Raw genomic sequence first — 18,899 nt, 5'->3', positions numbered from 1 at the left:
TCATAAATAAATTGAACTGCACGTCTCTGTTTGAATTGAACATTTGTGTATCTTACAAAACCAAAGCTTGTCTGTGATTTGCATAATAACAAATATTTAGTAGGACTCAAATTTGCACAAGTATCATGATATCGTGAAAGTAGAATTAATTTATGATGGCTTTGGAACTTCAAACCGAATTTCATCTGTACCTGAATGTCTAACAGACAACTATTGTTTGGCTACCAAAAATGAGTTCTAAAAACATACCCACGTGAAAGGCAAAATAACTCCCCAAGTCTCCCTCTACCTAGCTTTCAGTTCAGTCAAACGGTAGGTGAATGATGATTAATTCAGAAAAGGATACTTTGTTGGCAAGCATGTTAAAATGGCATCAAAAGTCTTGCAGGTGTTTGATAAAGAATGGAAGACATGAGGGCCAGAAGCAGGTGGGAGATGATAAAATGCAAAAGGTACAGTTAATAACCATGGATAGATGAAAAAGGCTCTCACAGGGGAGAGGGGGTTATAATTCTGGCAAAACATCACAAACTGCGATGAGACTACCAAACAAACTGAAACAGCAACATCAAGAATGCTGAAGATAAATGTTTTATAATGAGCCAATGTTCAGCTAGACTAAAGAATATCGACGTGCAAACGTCTTTGAGATTCACATATGCATGTAACCAATCCCCTCTCCCTTCCTCATTGTAAAACTTCAAGTAACAAGTGTTTTCAATGTTAAAAGTAATGATTGACGGAAATTCACTTTTTTTTAATCTTGGATGGCTCCTGCCACCGGAAAAAAACATTTTAAAATGTCAAAAAATTCCAAGTAAAAATTTGGCGAGTACTCTCGACATTCTATATGCGCACGCCTAGTTTGGGCAATTTTTGTCTTTTTACACACTACACAAAAACATCTTTTTTACCTCTCCCTGTTTTTGACAAGTTTTAAGCATATTTGACAGCGTATCCTAATTGTGTAAATTATTTTTACTGGTGCGGCTGAACCCAATATCAGAAAAAGGACTTCTCAATGTTAAAATACCTATAACCTCATGAAAACAGATTAGGTCCCAACGAACTGCTAGAGAACTCTTCATGGGGCTAGTGCCAACAGGTTACTCCCCCTCCACTCTCAAACAGATGTCACCATAGAATGCCAGTTCACCTTTTAGTTCTTTGACCACCAAAATATACGAAAAATGTTTAATTTATACATGGAAATTGGTTTTGCCAACAAAACAACTTCCAAATCATTGTATTTTTTCATAAAATTTGCTATCATTTTATCCAGAGAAGCTAGGAATCATAGGAGTTCATTAGGACGGTGCCAGGGCCAAAACCAGAGGAAAAAATATATCCCAAAGAGAAAATGAGTAGTAATTAAGAAATATAAAGAATTTTTGTAAAAGATTTTACAGGGCATACCTATTGTCCTTACAGCTTTATCCTTTTCACTTACAAAACAGGGTTTTAGCGATTAAGATCCATAAAAACTTAAATGAATAAGATCACATGCATAAATATGTCGCTGTACACAATATATGGCCTAACAGGGAGAACTGGTTACATGTTATCTACGAGCTGCACCTGATGGTAAGGTACAGGCTCAAGTAGTTGATTTTCCAACTCTGCTCCTTCCAATTCTTCCAGCTCATCCTGTCAAAATTTCATTGTAGTCGGTATAAAGTCATCGGAGGAGAAAGTCTCAACCTTAAGATTATAAACCCGAAATGGCAAGTGAGCTACCTCGTCAAAATCAGCAGATGCTCCAATAGGAGCTGACAAAGCATCTTGTATCTGTTTCATGTTTTCAGTCTGTTCGTTAATTTCTTCCATAGTCTCATAAATAGCATGGGGGTGAACTAAAAATCCATTATAAAACAACTGCATCTCCACGAACGCTACAAACCCTGTGAGGCACCTGCTCCTCAGTGGAGGAGTAGGTGTGAGATTAATATGATGAAGTCCCATAATTTTAAATTCCACCATCCGTACAGATGGTTATCCTGCAATGCTAAATACCGGTTCATGTACTATTATTTATATAGGACAAAACAAACAAAAGAATATGGCAGCGACTGTGTATATTTTGAGTTTCGATTTACCTTGAACCACTTCTTCTATTTGTATCTGATCCAGCAAAATCATCTGAAACCAGAACTTGTGTAATGGCCTCTATAAATTGAATCATTCAACCAAGACCTGGAGGAGTAAAAATTATAATCATATGGCAGACCACAACGAACATAATCAGACCAACATTTTCAAGAAGTAATATAGTTCTATACTGAGGTAATATATTGCTCAAACTTGTAGACATAATTTGATATAGAGCCATTCATCTAAAAAAACATGTGACTGGGCATACATAAAAAAGTGCCTAAGCCGAATATCATAGATGTTCCAGGCATGTAGATAGCCATAACAGCTTTTCAATAGATCCATGCTAGCATAGGAGCCCGACTTGATAACTTGAAAACCAAAGTTTCAAAGCAGGACATAGATCCTTACCTTTCAGGAGCTTCAACTCACTATCTACTAAAGTTAGTTGTCACAAATTTCAAGAGTCACAGGGAAGTTACAGGCATTGTCCGTTTAACAATTAGTTAGAACACGTTTTTTGAACCTCATGAGCTTGGATTTCTTCCACAAACGGAATAATCGAGCAAAGTACTACCTGGACGTCCTTAACCCATTTTGTTGCTTGCACAATAGAGAAGTTATAGCAACTTCATTGGATCTTGCAATTGAAGTATTAAAGGTCTGCTAAATGATTTTATTTGCTCTAAAATGATCTTTACCTGGCCATTTCTGATTCTGTATACATGCATATAGGTTATATGTGTGGTCTTTTATTACTGGTAGAGGGTAGCCTGAAGAAGCAATTCAGTTATTGGAGTCTTGTTCGATGACTGCATCAGGACTTCCCGCTGCCAACTATGCACCTCAGAATAACCTGCTGCAGATTGTCTTAGAGAATAGCTAAATGGAGAAGTAGCGCTCCAAATTTAACACGCTAATACACTATACAACTAAGCCTCTAGTTTTTTTTGTTGAAAGATTTCATGTGGCTGTGGCCAATGCTTAAGCATATACTGTAATATGTACCCAGAATATTGATTGTTGATATGGACACCTGCAAGAATATTGGCTATAATTTCCAATTTTTGAATAAACCATGGCACTAATGTTTATATATTAGCTTAGTTTTGATGTCCTTACCTGGCTTGTACATGTGTGTGTTTTAGTTCAAGTGATTACACATAGCATGGCCGAATTGAAACACAAAACACCTTTAGATCATGTCTCAGAAAACATTTGCCATTAACTTTTAAGTTATCTCAAGGATTTGAAAAACCGCTGGAATTGGTGATCGGGTTATAAAATGAAATTGTAAGGTTAATAAAGCGCCACTGTTGGCCACTCTGTCCTATAATGCAGAAATGAAGATGAACAAATAAAAGGAGAGCAGAAAATTACCTAGGTGAAGTCGTGAATGGAGGAACAAATAATCTATTGGTTTGGCTCAAACAGTGCTGCACCACCTCGTCCGCATTTCCACAGCTGAGCGCGACCACAGGAGGGAGGACCTACCAGCGGCAGAAATCTGGGATCTTGTAGTTGACGGAGACGGAAGATGAGCACATAAAAGGAAAGCAGAAATTTACCTGGGTCAAGTCGTGAATGGAGAAATAATCTGCTGCTTTGCCTCAAACAGCGCTGGACCTCCTTGTCCACATTTCCACGGATGAGCGCGACCACAGGAGCGAGGACCTCGCGGCGGGAGAAACCTGGGATTTGTAGTCGATAGAGACGGCGACGTACGCGAAGAAAGGACGAGGACGACGGTTCCCAGCTCCACCCCGCTGAGGACAACAGCATCGATCCCACGCCCTTGAGCCATCTCTCTGTACCAGTGACACGGATGAAGAAATGGCGACGACATCGGCGCCACGCTCCACCACGCCGGCCGAGGACGACGCTGTTGATCCAGCGCCCTTGAGACATCCCCCGGCTGCCTCCTTGTCCCGTGCGGAGGATACAGAGCTTGGCAAGCTCCTAGGCGCGCCGAAAATGGCGACGACATCGGCGCCACGCTCCTCCACGCCGGCCGAGGACGATGCTGTCGATCCCGCGCCCTTGAGACATCCCCCGGCTGCCTCCTTGTCCCGTGCGGGAGGAGACGGAGCTGGGCAAGCTCCTAGGCGCGCCGAAAACGAGCCGGAGGCGGAGCTGCAGCGCCCGTCGCAGGCGAAGAAGAGGGCGGATGGGAGGAGGCGAACCGGTCGTGCTGGGATTGGGGAGCGCCGGCGGCGGCGCGGTAGGGTTTCACCGCGGGCCGTGCCGTTTTATCTCTCGCAGTGAAACATATGGACAACTGGGATTTGCTGAGAGGCCCATCGGACGGCCAGGAATGCAAACGAACCAGGAGGCTCCGTGAGGGGGCATCATATATACCCCTGGATACTCCTTCCGTTTCAGTTTACTATTCTTCCCCGTATCCATAGTTCCCAAATTTAACCTATATAATTTAAATTATACTATAATGTAAAAATGATATCATTAGAAAATTATACATCTAAAATTTCTAGTGAGATATTTTTTATAACATATAACTAATACTAACTTGATCAAATTTACAATCTAGGGTACGCGCACGCTAACAAACTGTAGTCCTGTAGTCTGTAGGAGAGGGAGTATTTTTCTTTTTTAAGGGTGCATGGACATGTAAAGCCGAGAGCCAACATCAAATCCCCAGTCTCGCTGTATTGGGCTTCTCCAGAGGTCCATTGTTTTGGGCTTTGCTGGAGGCCACCGAAAGCCTACACCCATGCCGCGGACACCGGGGATTTTGGCGGGAAATCCACATGTCAGTAAGCATCGCGGGCCCGGCCTGTCAGTGACCTGCACAGTGGAGGCCAAACCCTCGTTCCCTTCCCCGTCTTCTCCCCCACTTTTCCCCACCTCTTCCTTCGCTTCAGCCACGAACAGCAGCAGGTCGGCGGCGGCGCGGCGAAGCGGGCAGCGCGCGGGAGGACGCAATGCCGCCGAAATCGGACAGCGTCGAAGGTACGCGCCCCTGCTTCCATCCAATCCAAATTCCTAATTTGACCACCCCTCGCCGAATCTCTCCCCCGATTTCGCCCATTCTTTGCTCGGTCTTATCGGTGCATCTAGTGATCCTGGTCCTTATACTCCTCTATCGGTTTCCTGTGCAGGAATCGTCCTCAACTTCGTCAACGAGGTAACGCCCCCCCTGGGGCCTCGGCTAAAACCCTCGCCCTTAACCCCCAAATTGCCTGCTTCCATTTAGGTTTCATCTTGTGTTTGCTGCCGTACTTGCACGATGAGGGTTGGGGGTTTTCTCTTCCATTATTATGCATCCTGTGGGATTTTGTCCCGTGTGAAAATACTCGTAAGCTTTAGCAGGGTAGGTAGGATCTGCCTCACTACCGATGCATGTTAGATGTCAAGTGCGTGTAACGGAGTGCCTTCCTTTTGGGGCAGACCTTTTTGTTTTTGTTTCGAAAAGGGTTCAGACATATTAAGGTGATGATTAATTGCTCGTGGTAACAGCAGCCTGCCCTTTAACTTATGTTGGTTGTCATCCATAGTTGCTTTGTGAGATACAACCTGAACAATCCTCTGCTGTGTTAAAAAAAAAGCGCAATCTTCAGTCTAGATAATCGATCTATGCTCATTTCATTATTTTGGTTAACATAGCGGTTGACAGAACCTCAGATGACAGAACCTGTGTCATTCTTCAGTTCACACCTGTCTTTGCAATTTTGTGCTGATTGCTAAGAAGCCTAAGATTCAATTCAAGAAAAAGTCCCCTTTGAAGTGTTTCACCTCTACTTAACTCTGTCCTCTCAGTTTAGCGGTTGTGTAAAAGAATCCTCTGAGGCTAACTGTGACTGATAAAAAAAAGGTCACTTCCAGTGCTTACAAATGGAGACACTGGTATTTCCAGATCAGTTTTGCGCTCTTCAGTATAGGCTGTTGTTATGTATCAGGAAGGTTTAATAATTGTATGCATCCGAAGCAGTAGCACATTGCTGCATAAGTTATCATTACCATGATTAGTTTTACAGTGGTGTTCCCTCTCCGAGACTGCTCTAACATTAATTTGGTTAAGACCAACTGAGAGTATTATTTGTAAAAGGAGTTGTATATTGTGCTTGGTCTTTATGCAGAATATCAAAACTTGCACAAAGTGGTCAGTGTAGATGATTTCATTCTGTCCCCACCCTGTATTCGGTACCATAGCTCCATTCTGTACCTTACAAGGCGTTAATGTTGAGTTAACTATTGCTATGTTTCTGCAGCAAAACAGGCCATTGAATTCTCAGAATGCAGCTGATGCACTACAGAAGTTCAGTCTTAAGAAGACTGCGGTGCAAAAGGCACTGGATGCATTGGCTGAAAGTGCTCAGATATCCTTCAAGGAGTATGGCAAGCAGAAAATCTACCTTGCTCGGCAAGATCAGTTCGACATTCCAAATGGGGAAGAACTTGAGCAGATGAAGAAAGCAAATAGCAAGCTACAGGAAGAAATCGCAGAGCAAAAGAAAATTACTAGTGAGGTCGAATCTGGTAAGTTCCTTTTGGTGCCAACTAGCATGCTCTTTGTGGTCTTTCTTTATGCAGTATACAATTATTAGGATCTAATAAGTACTAATCTTATTGCAGAGATAAAATCTCTGCAGTCAAACTTGACATTGGAAGAGATCAGGTCAAAGGAGGCTATATTGCAAAGTGAAGTATGTGCATGTTTATGTGTTTCCTAGTGTACATAAGTGTGTGTTTGCTCAACCTAGTTTAACAGCAGACCTCATGTTTATGCAGGTCCAGGAAATGGAAGAAAAATTAAATAAACTGCAGAGTGGTGTGATCTTGGTGAAGCCTGAAGACAAGAAGATAATTGAAGAGTCCTTCTCTGAGAGAGTTACCCAGTGGAGAAAGAGAAAGAGGATGTTCAAGGAGCTATGGGATAATATTACTGAGAACAGCCCCAAAGATCAGAAGGAATTTAAGGTTCTTGGTGCCCCTTTTTGTTTTACCCTTTCACACCTTATTATTTATGCATATAAGCTTCTATTAATTTGAACATTTGAATTGCAGACTGTAGTTGGTAGTTGTTTCGTTCAGTTGTTGTCAGTCAGTTAGCTCTAATTCGCAAAAAAAAAGTTAACTCTATTTTGCTGTCATCCTACAAGCCACATCTAACTGATGAATTTTATCTGTCTGTGCAGGAAGAACTTGGTCTTGAGTATGATGAAGATGTTGATGTGACCATCCAACCGTACAGTGAAATGCTGGCAAGTCTCAACAAAAGGAGAAAGGTTTCTCGCTGATTATGTAGCATGAGAGTATGTCGGATCAGATGTATGTCACAGCAGTTTTATCGGCCCAACAGCTCCATGGTGTTGCTAGTTTCTTAGGCAGGGTCTTCGTTTTAGACTTGTAGTTGGTCCAGTCACATGATGTTGCCTGCTGATAACATTTCTGCTCCGAGCACACTAGCTGGTAGCCTAACTTATTGTTTATCTCACAAGTATTGAGGGTTGCAACATATTATCGAGCCAGCCGTGTAACAGAAATTCTTCATCGTCTTTAGTATATCTAGAAACCAGTCATCTTACTGAAAATATATATGCTTATGGTTATTTTTTCCTCTCTGCTGGGTGAAAAGTCGAAATCGAATTGATATTTTACTTTCCCATTTTTGTCTGTACATTACCAAATCAAACAATGAAGAATCTGCACCATAAAAGTGTGAAAGCTGAACTAGTAAACAATATTACGAGATCAAGAAACCATCTCTGCTATTGACACATATGGCTCCAGCTAAATTGCTGAAGTCCTCTGTTTGACCTGACTGAAGCCGGCCTGCTCCTGGCAAATCCTCGCCATGGTGTCTGGACATCGTTGTTGTTGTTTATTGTAGCTGGGATTGACAGATGATGTTGTCTGCTGATAAGATTTCTGATCCAAGTAGTCGCTGTTAGCTTAACTTATGGTTTATGACACAAGTAATGAGGTTTGCGGCATGTTTTCCAGTCAGCTGTTCAACAGAATTTTTTCATCACTTGAATATATAAGTCATGTTACTGACAATATATGCTTGGCTTTTTCAATGCTGAATCGGATTAATATTTACATTCCCAATTTTCTGTTTTCTTTGCAATTCGCATGCACCAAATTAATGATGAAAAATCTGCAATATATAACTGCAACTAGTAGTAACAAAGAACAATGTAACGAGATCAAGAAACCATCTCTGGTATTGCCATGTGGCTGCAGCTAGTAAACTGCTAGAGCCCTCCTCTGTTTGTCCTGACCGAAGCCGGCCTGCTCCTGGGCAGATCCTGGCGACGGTGTGGCAAATACTTGCCATGGCGGAAGGTCTGGACATCTTTGTTCGGTGTTTGTTGTAAGTTGGGCTTGACAGATGATGTTGTCTGCTGATACGATTTTACTCGCTGTTAGCTTAACTTATGATTTATCTCACCATGTAATGAGGTTTGCAGCATGTTTTCCAGACAGCTGTTCAACAGAAGGTTTTCATCACTTGAATATATCAAGTCATGTTGCTGGCAATATATGCTTGGATTTTTCAATGCTGACTGATGACCAAAAATCTGCAATAGATAACTGCAACTGGTACTAAGAAAGAAGAATATAACGAGATCAAGAAACCATATCTGGTGATCTCAAAAAATAAAAAATAAAAAACATCTCTGGTATTGCCATGTGGCTGCAGCTAGTAAAGTAAACTGCTAGAGCCCTCCTCTGTTTGTCCTGACCGAAGCCGGCCTGCTCCTGGGCAAATCCTCGCGACGGTGTGGCATCTCGTCGTCGGCGTGCGTCCTCCTGTGCCTGTCGTCGTCGGGGTTCCCGGAGCCGGCTCGCGACAGCTCGATGGCGGCCTTGGCGGCAGCCGCCGCCGTGGCCGCCGACTCGAACGCGGCCTGCGCGGCCGCCTCCACGTCCTTGAACGTCAGCGGCGCGTGGGCAGAGACCTCGTCGCCGTCGTCTGCCCGCGGCGTGGGGCGCCGCCTCTCGTCCTCCTGGTCATTCGCACGAGGGGCAGAGACTTTGTCGGAGATGACGGGGTCCTGGTGGTAGGAGGCGTTGTGGAGGCGCACGGGGATCTCCTTCTCGGCGCCGATCTCCAGGAGCACCATCTGTCGGCTCTCCAGGGACGGCTGCTTCGTGGACAGCTTCTGCACGATCTTCGTATTGATCCCGCACCCGCTGCGCAGCTCAGCCGCCGCGGCCACGAACCCCCTGCCGAACTTGGCGGCGAGGAGCGCCCGCACCTCCTGCAGCTCGGGGAGGTCCCCGAGTCTGGCCGCCGCGTAGACCAGCCCGGCCGCGGCCTCCCGCAGCTCGTCGGGGCACTCGCGCTGCGCGTCGACGAGCGCGGCCCGGTCGGCGAGGAGGGTGCAGTAGGATTCAAGCGTGTCGAGGACGTCTAGCATGTTTTGTTCGCGGAGGACCTGCTCGGCGCGCTGCAGAGCGCGGTCCGGGTGGCCGAGGCGGAGCAGCTGCTCCACGTCGCCGCGCGCCTGCGCCAGGCGCACCTGCCGGTGCGCGCGCGCCACGGCGATCCGCTTGGTGGCGAGGCCGAGGAGGGACTTGAGGCGCGCCGTCTGCTTCGTTGTCCGGCCCAGCAGCACGTCCAGCGTCCTCCCCATGGCGATGGCGGGCGGAGTGCGTGCCGGGAGCTGGCGGTTTTGGGTAGGTGTTTTATAGTGGTGGCGCTGGCGTGAGCTAGGAAGTGTGAATTGGAAGGCGATGAATTAAGGAAGGAACCGAGTAGGAAATTAATCGCGCGGGAGCGGGGTTACTTGCGGTTGTGGAGATGGTTGCGTTGCGTTTGCTTTGTGGCGAAGGCGAGGAGCGACGTGCATTTAAACGGGCGAGGGAGACAAGACGCGTGAGCGTGAGGGGCGAGACCGTTTCCGTTCGGGCGAGCCGCACCGGGCCAAGACCAACGTAGAACACGGATACCGACCGGCGGGGCGGCGGGTGAGACCGGTCTCGTGCTCGGACTTACACGTGTGCCGCGCGCGGCCCGAGCGAGGGTTTTGTTCAGGGGAAAAAATTAGTCCCTCCCGATTGTCATTGTATTGCTTTCAATTTGTTTAAATTTAAATTAAATTTATGTCCCTTACTATAGATCGAAGAGAGTTTTTTAATCTTGAACCGTACTAGAGGTTAGGTAAATCGTCGAAACCCTTGTCAATCAACCCCTAAAGTATTGAATTCGGGTTTAAATGGAAACCCAGAGCTGTTTGCTGCACCGATCCCAACCGGGATTACCGGCCACTCTCGCTAACGGTGGGCCCCATGAGTCATACTCATCGGGGAATTGCATAACTCCCACTCTTTTATTTTTTGCACTTTGCATATTTGCCACGTCATGTGCCACTCACATGTGTTGGTCGTAGGACAAACATGCAATAAAAAGTTTAAAGTGTGAAAAATGTGCAAATATTTCTTGCATCGATAGGCATGGCGACACGTGGGAGGAGCTAGGTATACACGACACGGCCTAGGGATTAGCTAGGGTCATAGCCCGCAACGCAAGGCACCTCCATGTGGATTCCTCTGGCACTGTTAAAAAAATTGTCCGATTCAACGATTAATCAGCCGATTAATCGCTACTTGATAGTCACTGAATAATCGATAAACTAATTTATCATCCGATTAACTCATTTATAGTCTGATTAGTCAGCCAATTTGCCAATTAATCACTAATTGTCAGCCGACCGAGTTGATACCTATAAGCGATTTCCTCAGCATTGGCCTCTGGTGAGATGCTTGTGCCCCTCCTCCCCGGTTTCCTCGGAAGGGCGTTCTAGTAGCAAGGGCAGCAACCCGACATGCACAGGCGAGCACGAGCACCTTGTTGTCATCGTGGCCAATTGGCCATGGGCAGGCGCAAGTAGAGCTGATTGGGGGCATAGGCCAAACTAAAAACTAAAAACATAAGTAATAGTATTTATTCATATTTAAGACAAAAGCTTTCTAATTATGCGAAGTTTATGCAAGAAATGCTCCCACTCAGTTGACCCCCCCCCCCCCCCCCCCCCCCACACACACACACACACTCGTCAGTTCCTCTATGTCTACCCCTGGTCGTGGCGCTGCTTCACCCTCACCTTCGTTTACCCATGTGCATCCCGATGGGAAGCGACACATCCAACGACCTCGACTCCCCGTAGACAGTCGGACGCGCCCTCTCCCTCTCATGCACCTTCTACATCTTCAGGTGGAACACATAGAGGCTAGGCTTCGGCAAGGCATGTGTGCACGCCACCATGTCCGGGCTCCTCTGCTTCACGCCTCAGTGGGTGTTGTGTGTCATGGTATTCCGTGTCTGCGAGGCAGCTATCGGCAACATGGTCAAATGGGCCGTGATGCTCTATGTGGGTGCTCCTCTATGCCGGCTGAATCGAGATGGGGAGAAACTAATCGAAAAGGGAAATATAATAGAGGTAGAAGATAGATATGACATGTGGGCCAGTAACATTGGCAATTTGGGTTTTTTTTTTCTCTACTTATAAAAAAGATTGTTCGGGTTAGATTTAGATCGAGATTCAATACTTTCAGGTGCGAAGACAGAGATGTCGACTCTATCAAGCTTAATCTGTCTAACAAGGTTCAGTGCGACCGAAGGAGATTCGGGCTGGCAATCGCCACGGCGCCACGTTGTAGGTGCGTTGCTCGGGTAGTGTGTGCGTTCGTTTTCTCGTTTGACCGGGGCAATCACCCGTGACTTGAGGACCAGACGGGCCGGACAACGACGCCGCGCCGGGCTTTTTTTTTTTTTTTTTTTTTTTTGCGAATTGACGCCACGCCGGGCTGCCGTTGGAGACTTGCACCGTTGCCAGGAAATAGCCGCGGCGGCGCGTCAGATATCTCTGCCCTGCTCCAGTGTCGTGTTGGAGTCCGGCAAAGATTTGATTCGCTAGCTTTGCGGTTGGGCAGGGCCCACATTGGACGCACGGGTGGCTTTCGTATCTCGTACGGTCCATATCATGAGTTTATGACCGCCGACGGGCGACGGCGACTGCTCACCCTGTCTTAATCGGCGCTGTTATGGTAGAGTGAATAATTATTCCTCTTGATTGAGACGATCCTGGGGTTGCTACCTTCTAGGGGTTTGGTTCTTCTGCATGGAAGCTTGTGGCTGTGTTCATCGATTTTGTATCGATGGCTTGTTTTGATTGCAGAGAAGCTTCCACCAACAAAGAAAGTTTTACACTAGTGGCTCCAACCTAAGAAATAATAATTGTTTGTAGGGGTACACGTCCATGCGCCGGAAAACTAACCCAATACTAGATGGCTAGGTGCGAAAAAACGCTTCGCGCTCGCTCTCGCCCCCCGCGCGGGCGAGAGGGAGCCAACCCTAGCGTCGCCGCCCCCTTCTCCTCCCCCTCCCCTCCGCCGCCGCCGGCGCGTGCCGCCGGGCGTTGCTCGTGCGGTGTCGGCGGCGGCGGCCGGCCATTCCCGCGCGTGGAAAGGAGGCGCGGAGCTTGGCGCCCGCGGCAGTGCTCTTCGGCGGTTGTCGGTCTGGCGCAGCTGGGTGGCTACGGTGGCGACAACGCTACTCCTTGGTGGTGGGGCGGCGTGGCGCGGGTAGGCGGCGGGCTGGTCGCCGGCGTGCAGCCGGCAGGGTCGTCTCGGCCCAGATCTGGACCAGTTTGGGCCCAATCTGGGCTTGGACGGGCTGCCCTACGCGCGTTGTGTTCGTTCCCTGGAGGTGGCGGAGGTGCGTCGGTGGGGTTAGGTTCAGCCCCGTCTCCAGGAATTGGGGGCCCCGGTTCGTCTTATAAAATGGGGCCAATATTTTTGTTCAAACACAATAACTAGTAAAACAAAATCAAGTGTATTTAATTATATAAGTTCAGTAGGCGCTATTTCATACAATGCTTAAGAAAAACAAGTATTAACTCCAAAAATGTAAATATAGCACTAAACGAACCTCATGGTCTACCGAAAAGCATCATCCGTCTGGAATTTCTTGAAATGAAATCTTCAATCATATCTTTATAATTAATCTTCTCCAAGATATCATTCTCGAGTGCTATTGTCGCCAATCCACTGAGTCTTTCTTGTGTCATAGTAGAACGCATGTAGGATTTCAGCAACTTCAGTTTAGAGAAGCTCCTTTCCGCAGATGCAACGATAGCAGGAATAGTTAACAAAATTCTGTATGCAATATTAGCGAAAGGATAAAAGGGACGCTTCTCCAAAAACTTCAGAATATCCAGTGGACCCATAGATTTCTCAAGTAGATCCTGGATCAAACTTAACTCCCGCCACAATTCTTCTCCATCAATATCCACAAGCGTTTCATCTACCTTTTCATGCTTAAGTGCAGCCTCAAGTTTGAGACAAGCATCCTTCAAACTCTCATCATCCAATAATCGCAGCCTGTCTGAGGTAAACAAGAAACCAAAAGTTGTTTCATACTCCTGGTATTGTTCAAATCTGGTTTTAAGTGAAGCAATAGCTTGATCAACAATACGCAGAAAATAATTGATCCTAAACGCCTCCTCTGTAGAATGTGATTCAGTAGTTGCATCAGCCGGTCCCTCGTCAAACTGCCTTTTTCTTGTAATTTTACGCTTGGTGCGAAAGGCTGGATTAATATCCAGCTCCATTGCAATTTTTTTAGCACCTTCCAACGCCTTTGAAAATCCAGTTTCTCTATACTTAGTGAAAAAGGATATCAGCCCCTGTACAGACTCAATTGCAACATCAATAAGCATGTCTTGATTGTAGTTGCTTGCTTACCACATTAATATAGAATAATATTTTATACCATATGACTATAGAAACAATAAACTCATAGTCACCAAGTTCATTTTCTGCCAATGATTTAGCCACACTACATGCCAATGAATCAGTATCATTTTCAGCCACTTGCAGCAAAGCCTCCCTTATATCTGACATTTGAAACCTTATAGCCTTAACACTCTCAACACGACTTTCCCAACGACTAGCTGACAATGACTTCAGAGTCAACCCAGTTATATTATCCTTCAGAATTTTCCACCTCTTTGTAGAATTAGCAAATGTTGTATAGATGCGTTGGATAATTCCAAAAAAATCTATTGAATTACGGCAAGAATTTGCCATATCACATAGTGTCAAATTCAGACTATGACAGCCACAAGCTGAATAAAAAGCTCTTGGATTTATATCCAAAAGTTTCCTTTGTACCCCTTGATGTTTTCCTTTCATATTTGATCCATTATCATATCCTTGCCCTCTCACATTATTTATATCAAGTCCAAGACTCTTCAGTTCATCTTGTAAAACATCAAACAGGCCTTGCCCAGTGGTATCATTCACAGGCAAAAAACCTAAGAAAGATTCCTCGATGCATAGAGAACCAGAAGATGCATCAACATACCTTATTATCAAAGACATCTGTTCTTGGTGGCTTACATCAGGAGTACAATCAAGTATAACTGAGAAGTATTTTGCCTTTTTTACCTTTTCAATGATTTCAGACCTGATTGCAGTAGCTAGCTAGCAAAGTTATCAACTCATTCTGGATGGAAGGGCCAAGATAATGATCACGAGTTTTATCATTGGTAATTCTATCAACATGCTCTTTCATAACCGGGTCAAATTTAGCCAACATTTGAACCAGTCCCAAGAAATTACCATTGCTGTCTTGGAACAACTTGCAATTAGTGCCACGAAATGCTGTGTTATGTTCTCCAAGAAATTGTACAATGGAGACAATCCTGTATAAAACTTTTCTCCAATGCTCCCTTTCCTTTTCAAGTTCTCGCTGAGCAACTTTATCAATTGTCTGATTATTCTGCAACCTCATACGAAAGTCATACCATGTACTCATATTTGTGATATGTTCTCTACTAGTTTCATGTTGTTGAAGTCTACTGCTGAGATGTATCCAGTCACTGAAACCCTCATTTGGTAATGATCCTCTCACAAGCCCCTTTTTCAATAATTTGCAGCAAAAACAAAATATTTTGTCAAGCTCTTTACTGTATACAAGCCATTCTCTATCACATGATTCTCCGTTTGGGAGAACTCTACTGTATGCCGATGCGGAAAACCTTCTTGATTTTTTGTCTCTTCGACCATGCTTAATAGACTTGTCTCTTTTAGGACCTTTTTCTAGCAAAATATCAATCATTTTCTGATTAAGACCATCCCAATATCTTGGATCGAATATATCAGGACCAAAAGAAGTATTTGTGCCATCAACACCAATAGCATCAGTATCTTCAACACCAGTACTAGCATCATTACCTTCATCATTGCCATTAGCATTATCACCTTCATTATCAGTAGAGTAGAAGCATCAGTGTGTTCATCGCTACTATCACCATCATCTCCTTCATCAAATTCTACAGAATTAGCGTCAACCTCTGTAGCAGTATCACCATGATCATCATCAACATCAACAACTCGAGTCTGATTTTCAGAATTCGCTTGAGGCTTTTTCACGACAAATTTATCTAGAGCACCCTTTAGGGACCGAGTTCATCGCATCTAATCTCTGTTTCTTCCTCTTCTTTTCAGCACCGGATTGACACTTTGTTCTTCTCATGATTTGTCCTATTTAACAAATTAATGAATTGCCAGATGCATCGGCATATAGTAGAGTGATCTTAGATTTGTACGGGCATAAATTTGTAGGAGAGGAAGCGATCAGATTACCTGCAAGGATTGCCCGATCTCTGCGTCGAGCGTGAGGAGGACCTGATCGCTGATCGCCTGATCGCCTGTCGCCTGTCGCCTGATTGGAGGATGACGGGAGGCCAGCGGTCAATCGAGTCCTGGTAACAGTCGACGCAAAGCAAGGAGCGATCGTCGATCGAGTCGTGCCTCCGAGCCGTCGCGGGTCGAGGCGCTGTTCTGGACTTCTGGTATCGATCCGTCGCTGGCCTCCCGTCCTAGTCGTCCGTGGCCTGTTGGGCCTACAAAGAGCAGCCAAATCGGGGGCCTCCCAGAAACGGGGGCCTGGATCGATCGATCTTCTCGATCTGCCCCATCGATGGGGCTGGTTAGGTTGTGGCGGCACTGCCAGCCGGCCTGCTACAGTGCGGTGGCAGAGACTTCACGGGCCAGTTTGGGCCCGGCCAGGCCAGTTCGGGCCTGGTGTGTCTCTGCTACTACGTCCGGTCGGCTACCGCAAAGGCGGTGGAGGTAGTGCCCTCCCGCGCGGCTGCGGTGCTGCCGCCCCTTACCCGTTGTCCATTTCCTTCCTCTAGGCCTCATGACGGTGTCCGCAGTGAGACGACGAAGTTGTAGTCGAGACCGTGGTGGCGCAAGCTGGTGGGCGACATGTTGGGTGGGCTCTTTGGATCGTTTAGGGTGGTGTTGGTTGGGGTCAGGAGAAATCCTTGCCGGCTCGTTCGGCACCGATGCGGTGACGCCTGCGGTTGCCATCCTTCCTTCCTGAAGGGCATCGGGTGTACCTCCCTCCTCACCCCCACCGTGTACCGGGGGAAACCCTAGGACTTATCCGGGCAGCAGCGGCATCGGCGTCGCTTTCCTTGTTGGAGGTGTTGCTTGGTATGGGGGCGATCCAGAGTGCTAGGAGCGTGGTGGGACTTGTCCGGACGGCGCAGCGGTGGCGACTCGTCTTCGTTTTTCCATCGAGTTGCTGATGACGGCATTTTATTTCTCTTTTCTTTCTTTTTGTGTCTTTACTTTTGGGCTTGGTTGTGCTGCGGCTCCGGCGTGCTCGTTGTATCGTGTGGTTGCTATATTAATATAGCGGGGCGAAAGCCTATTTCGAGAACTAGATGGTTAGGAGGGTGCTTGTATCCTAGCCTACTAGAATCAAACCCTAGACTGACATCTTACGTCTCTTATGAAGGCAAAATATTTTTTCAGTGAAAGACGTCGTTTCCATTGATAGTGATGCATCTCTGGTGACTTCATCGATCTTAAAACCTTCGCCGGCTCATTCTTTGGAAGGTGCTCAAAGGAGTAGGAGTTAGTGTATGCGTGTTTATGTGCATTGGTACCGTCTTTCTCTAAAAAACACAATCACACACCAAAATGCAATGCGTATTTATTTTATTTAATGCACAACTTTAACTAAGAATCAAGTTAATTCTGATCTCATCCTGGTGCAAGTCGTCAAATCTAAGTTGCAACCTCATGTATAGCTAAGAAAAAAATCCCAGTTGCAACACATAGTTAGCACAAATCACGACACAATCCTATGATTTAGGATTCGACTAAAAACTATGCTAATTTCCAGTCGGCCGAGAACTAGGAAAACATACCCCTTAATTTATATTTCCTCCGTTCCATAATAATCTATTTTATAATAATTCTGTTAATATATTATAAGTAAAAGTCATAATTAAAGTTGTAAGCTATTGACCAGCCAAAATGAACCGTGGCTCATGGTTTTATGGTACAACTAATATAATGTAACTTTGTGAAAAAGAAACGGTCAACATATACAGATCGCCCATATCTTGCGACATAAGAAACGTCTGAAAAATGAAAGCGAGTTCTCATCAGGATTGACGTGTGTAGTGTAATTGAGGAAGCGCCTTCCTCGAATGTCATCGTCAGATCGTCTTTGCATAACTCTTTCGTTTTTCATGAAATCTTTGTCAGACTAGTCATAGTGGGGAGTAACATAGAGTAGTAACATGGTGCATGTTACTACTCTATGTTACTACCTCCATAGTGGATAGTTACTATATGTGGTGTCATGCATGTTATATTTATTAGATTTGTAGACTCATCTTGTCTTGATAAGTGTGATGTTATGGTAACATAGCTAGTTACCACCTCACTCTCTTTCTTCATTTATTGTCATGCCATGTCACCAAAATGCATTGGGGTGTGTGATGTTACTAGCTATGTTACTCCCACTATGAGTAGTCTCACCGTGGAAAAGTGAACCAACGTAGTTAATGCCAGATCCATCGATTGCTTGATCCGTGTGGCCAGTTACCATGGTCCGAGAAACGTCTTTGACACACTGGTTCGTAAACCAAAGGGACTGATTCAGTAATCAGTACTACAGTATGCAGGTACTGTGTCATCCTAGGAAGCTTCGGTCTATGAAAAAAACGGCGTGAAACGTCTTTGGCCTCGTGCGGTCGTGCTCGTGCCCTCCCCAAAAATTCAGGTGCTGCTGCTGGTGCGAAGTCATCAGCACTTGACCGCGTACGTTGCCTCGCGCTTTAGGTACAAGTGGCAGCTTAGCCCGGCCAGCAGCTTGGACTATTCCTGCACTTGTTGCTGAGCTCGTTGCGTTCAGGGTGTTGATCTGGTCCACCAGATCCGAGTGGCCAAACACCATTGGTCTCTCAGGTCAGAAGTAAACCTTCCTCACAAGAGTCACAAGTCGTACGTGATTTTGCACGTCTTTTCAACGTCCGGATCAGCTCACCTCTAAGATATCCGGTTCAGGTTCATGTGGCATGCTTGCCCCACTCTGTCCTTGTATAATACCAACTGCATATGATTGTCATGAGAGCATCTCCAGTCGCGTCCCCAAAGAAATTTGGGAGATGCCGGTCAAAAAAAGTCCCAGCCGCATGCTCCAAAGGCCCGCTTCGTGACTCAAATATTATCCGGCGTCTCTAGCCCATCTCCTGTGTATAGAGGCTCTACCACGGAGGTCGGACAAGACTTTTACACTTACTTTTTGTTTGGAGGTCGCGTTTGGGGGACGTGGCTAGAAAAGGAACCTCCTCCAAACGCAAATTTGGCCCGAACGTCCCCCAAACGACCAATCCGGCGCTTTCGCCGGATGTCGTTTGGGGGACGCAACAGGAGATGCTCTGAGTTTCAATTTTTCTCTTCTTTGAAGCAACTTTTTTTCTTTCAAAAAAGCCTTCAAATCATCATCTGAATCTTTTCTGAAATAT

General features: G+C 45.7%; 2 protein-coding genes, 1 long non-coding RNA gene and 1 pseudogene across 3 annotated transcripts; 1 reads left to right on the top strand and 3 right to left on the bottom strand.

Annotated features, from left to right (window-relative positions):
* Nucleotides 1-1,743: 1,743 nt before the first annotated feature.
* On the bottom strand, nt 1,744-2,450 carry LOC124700237. The gene is made up of 3 exons (XR_007001687.1): nt 2,097-2,450; nt 1,901-1,997; nt 1,744-1,788 (listed from the first exon to the last, which is right to left on the bottom strand). It is a non-coding gene; the product is annotated as an uncharacterized LOC124700237 (long non-coding RNA).
* A 2,520-nt stretch (nt 2,451-4,970) lies between these two features.
* LOC124700236 (homologous-pairing protein 2 homolog) lies at nt 4,971-7,556 on the top strand. The gene is made up of 6 exons (XM_047232397.1): nt 4,971-5,061; nt 5,211-5,236; nt 6,321-6,588; nt 6,685-6,755; nt 6,841-7,029; nt 7,248-7,556. Exons 1-6 carry the CDS (start codon nt 5,034-5,036, stop codon nt 7,347-7,349), a joined length of 684 nt encoding a protein of 227 aa, XP_047088353.1. The 5' UTR covers nt 4,971-5,033; the 3' UTR covers nt 7,350-7,556.
* Nucleotides 7,557-8,774: 1,218 nt separating this feature from the next.
* Nucleotides 8,775-9,858, bottom strand: LOC124697182 (IST1-like protein). The gene has a single exon (XM_047229810.1). It carries the CDS (start codon nt 9,693-9,695, stop codon nt 8,775-8,777), a length of 921 nt encoding a protein of 306 aa, XP_047085766.1. The 5' UTR covers nt 9,696-9,858.
* A 3,134-nt stretch (nt 9,859-12,992) lies between these two features.
* Nucleotides 12,993-16,340, bottom strand: LOC124697181 (annotated as a pseudogene).
* Between the last annotated feature and the right edge of the window lie 2,559 nt (nt 16,341-18,899).

This window comes from Lolium rigidum, chromosome 3 (assembly GCF_022539505.1).
Source record: "Lolium rigidum isolate FL_2022 chromosome 3, APGP_CSIRO_Lrig_0.1, whole genome shotgun sequence".
Taxonomy (NCBI): Eukaryota; Viridiplantae; Streptophyta; class Magnoliopsida; order Poales; family Poaceae; genus Lolium; species Lolium rigidum.
Note: the sequence above shows the minus strand (reverse complement) of the source record. Positions and strands in the feature narration are given on the sequence as shown.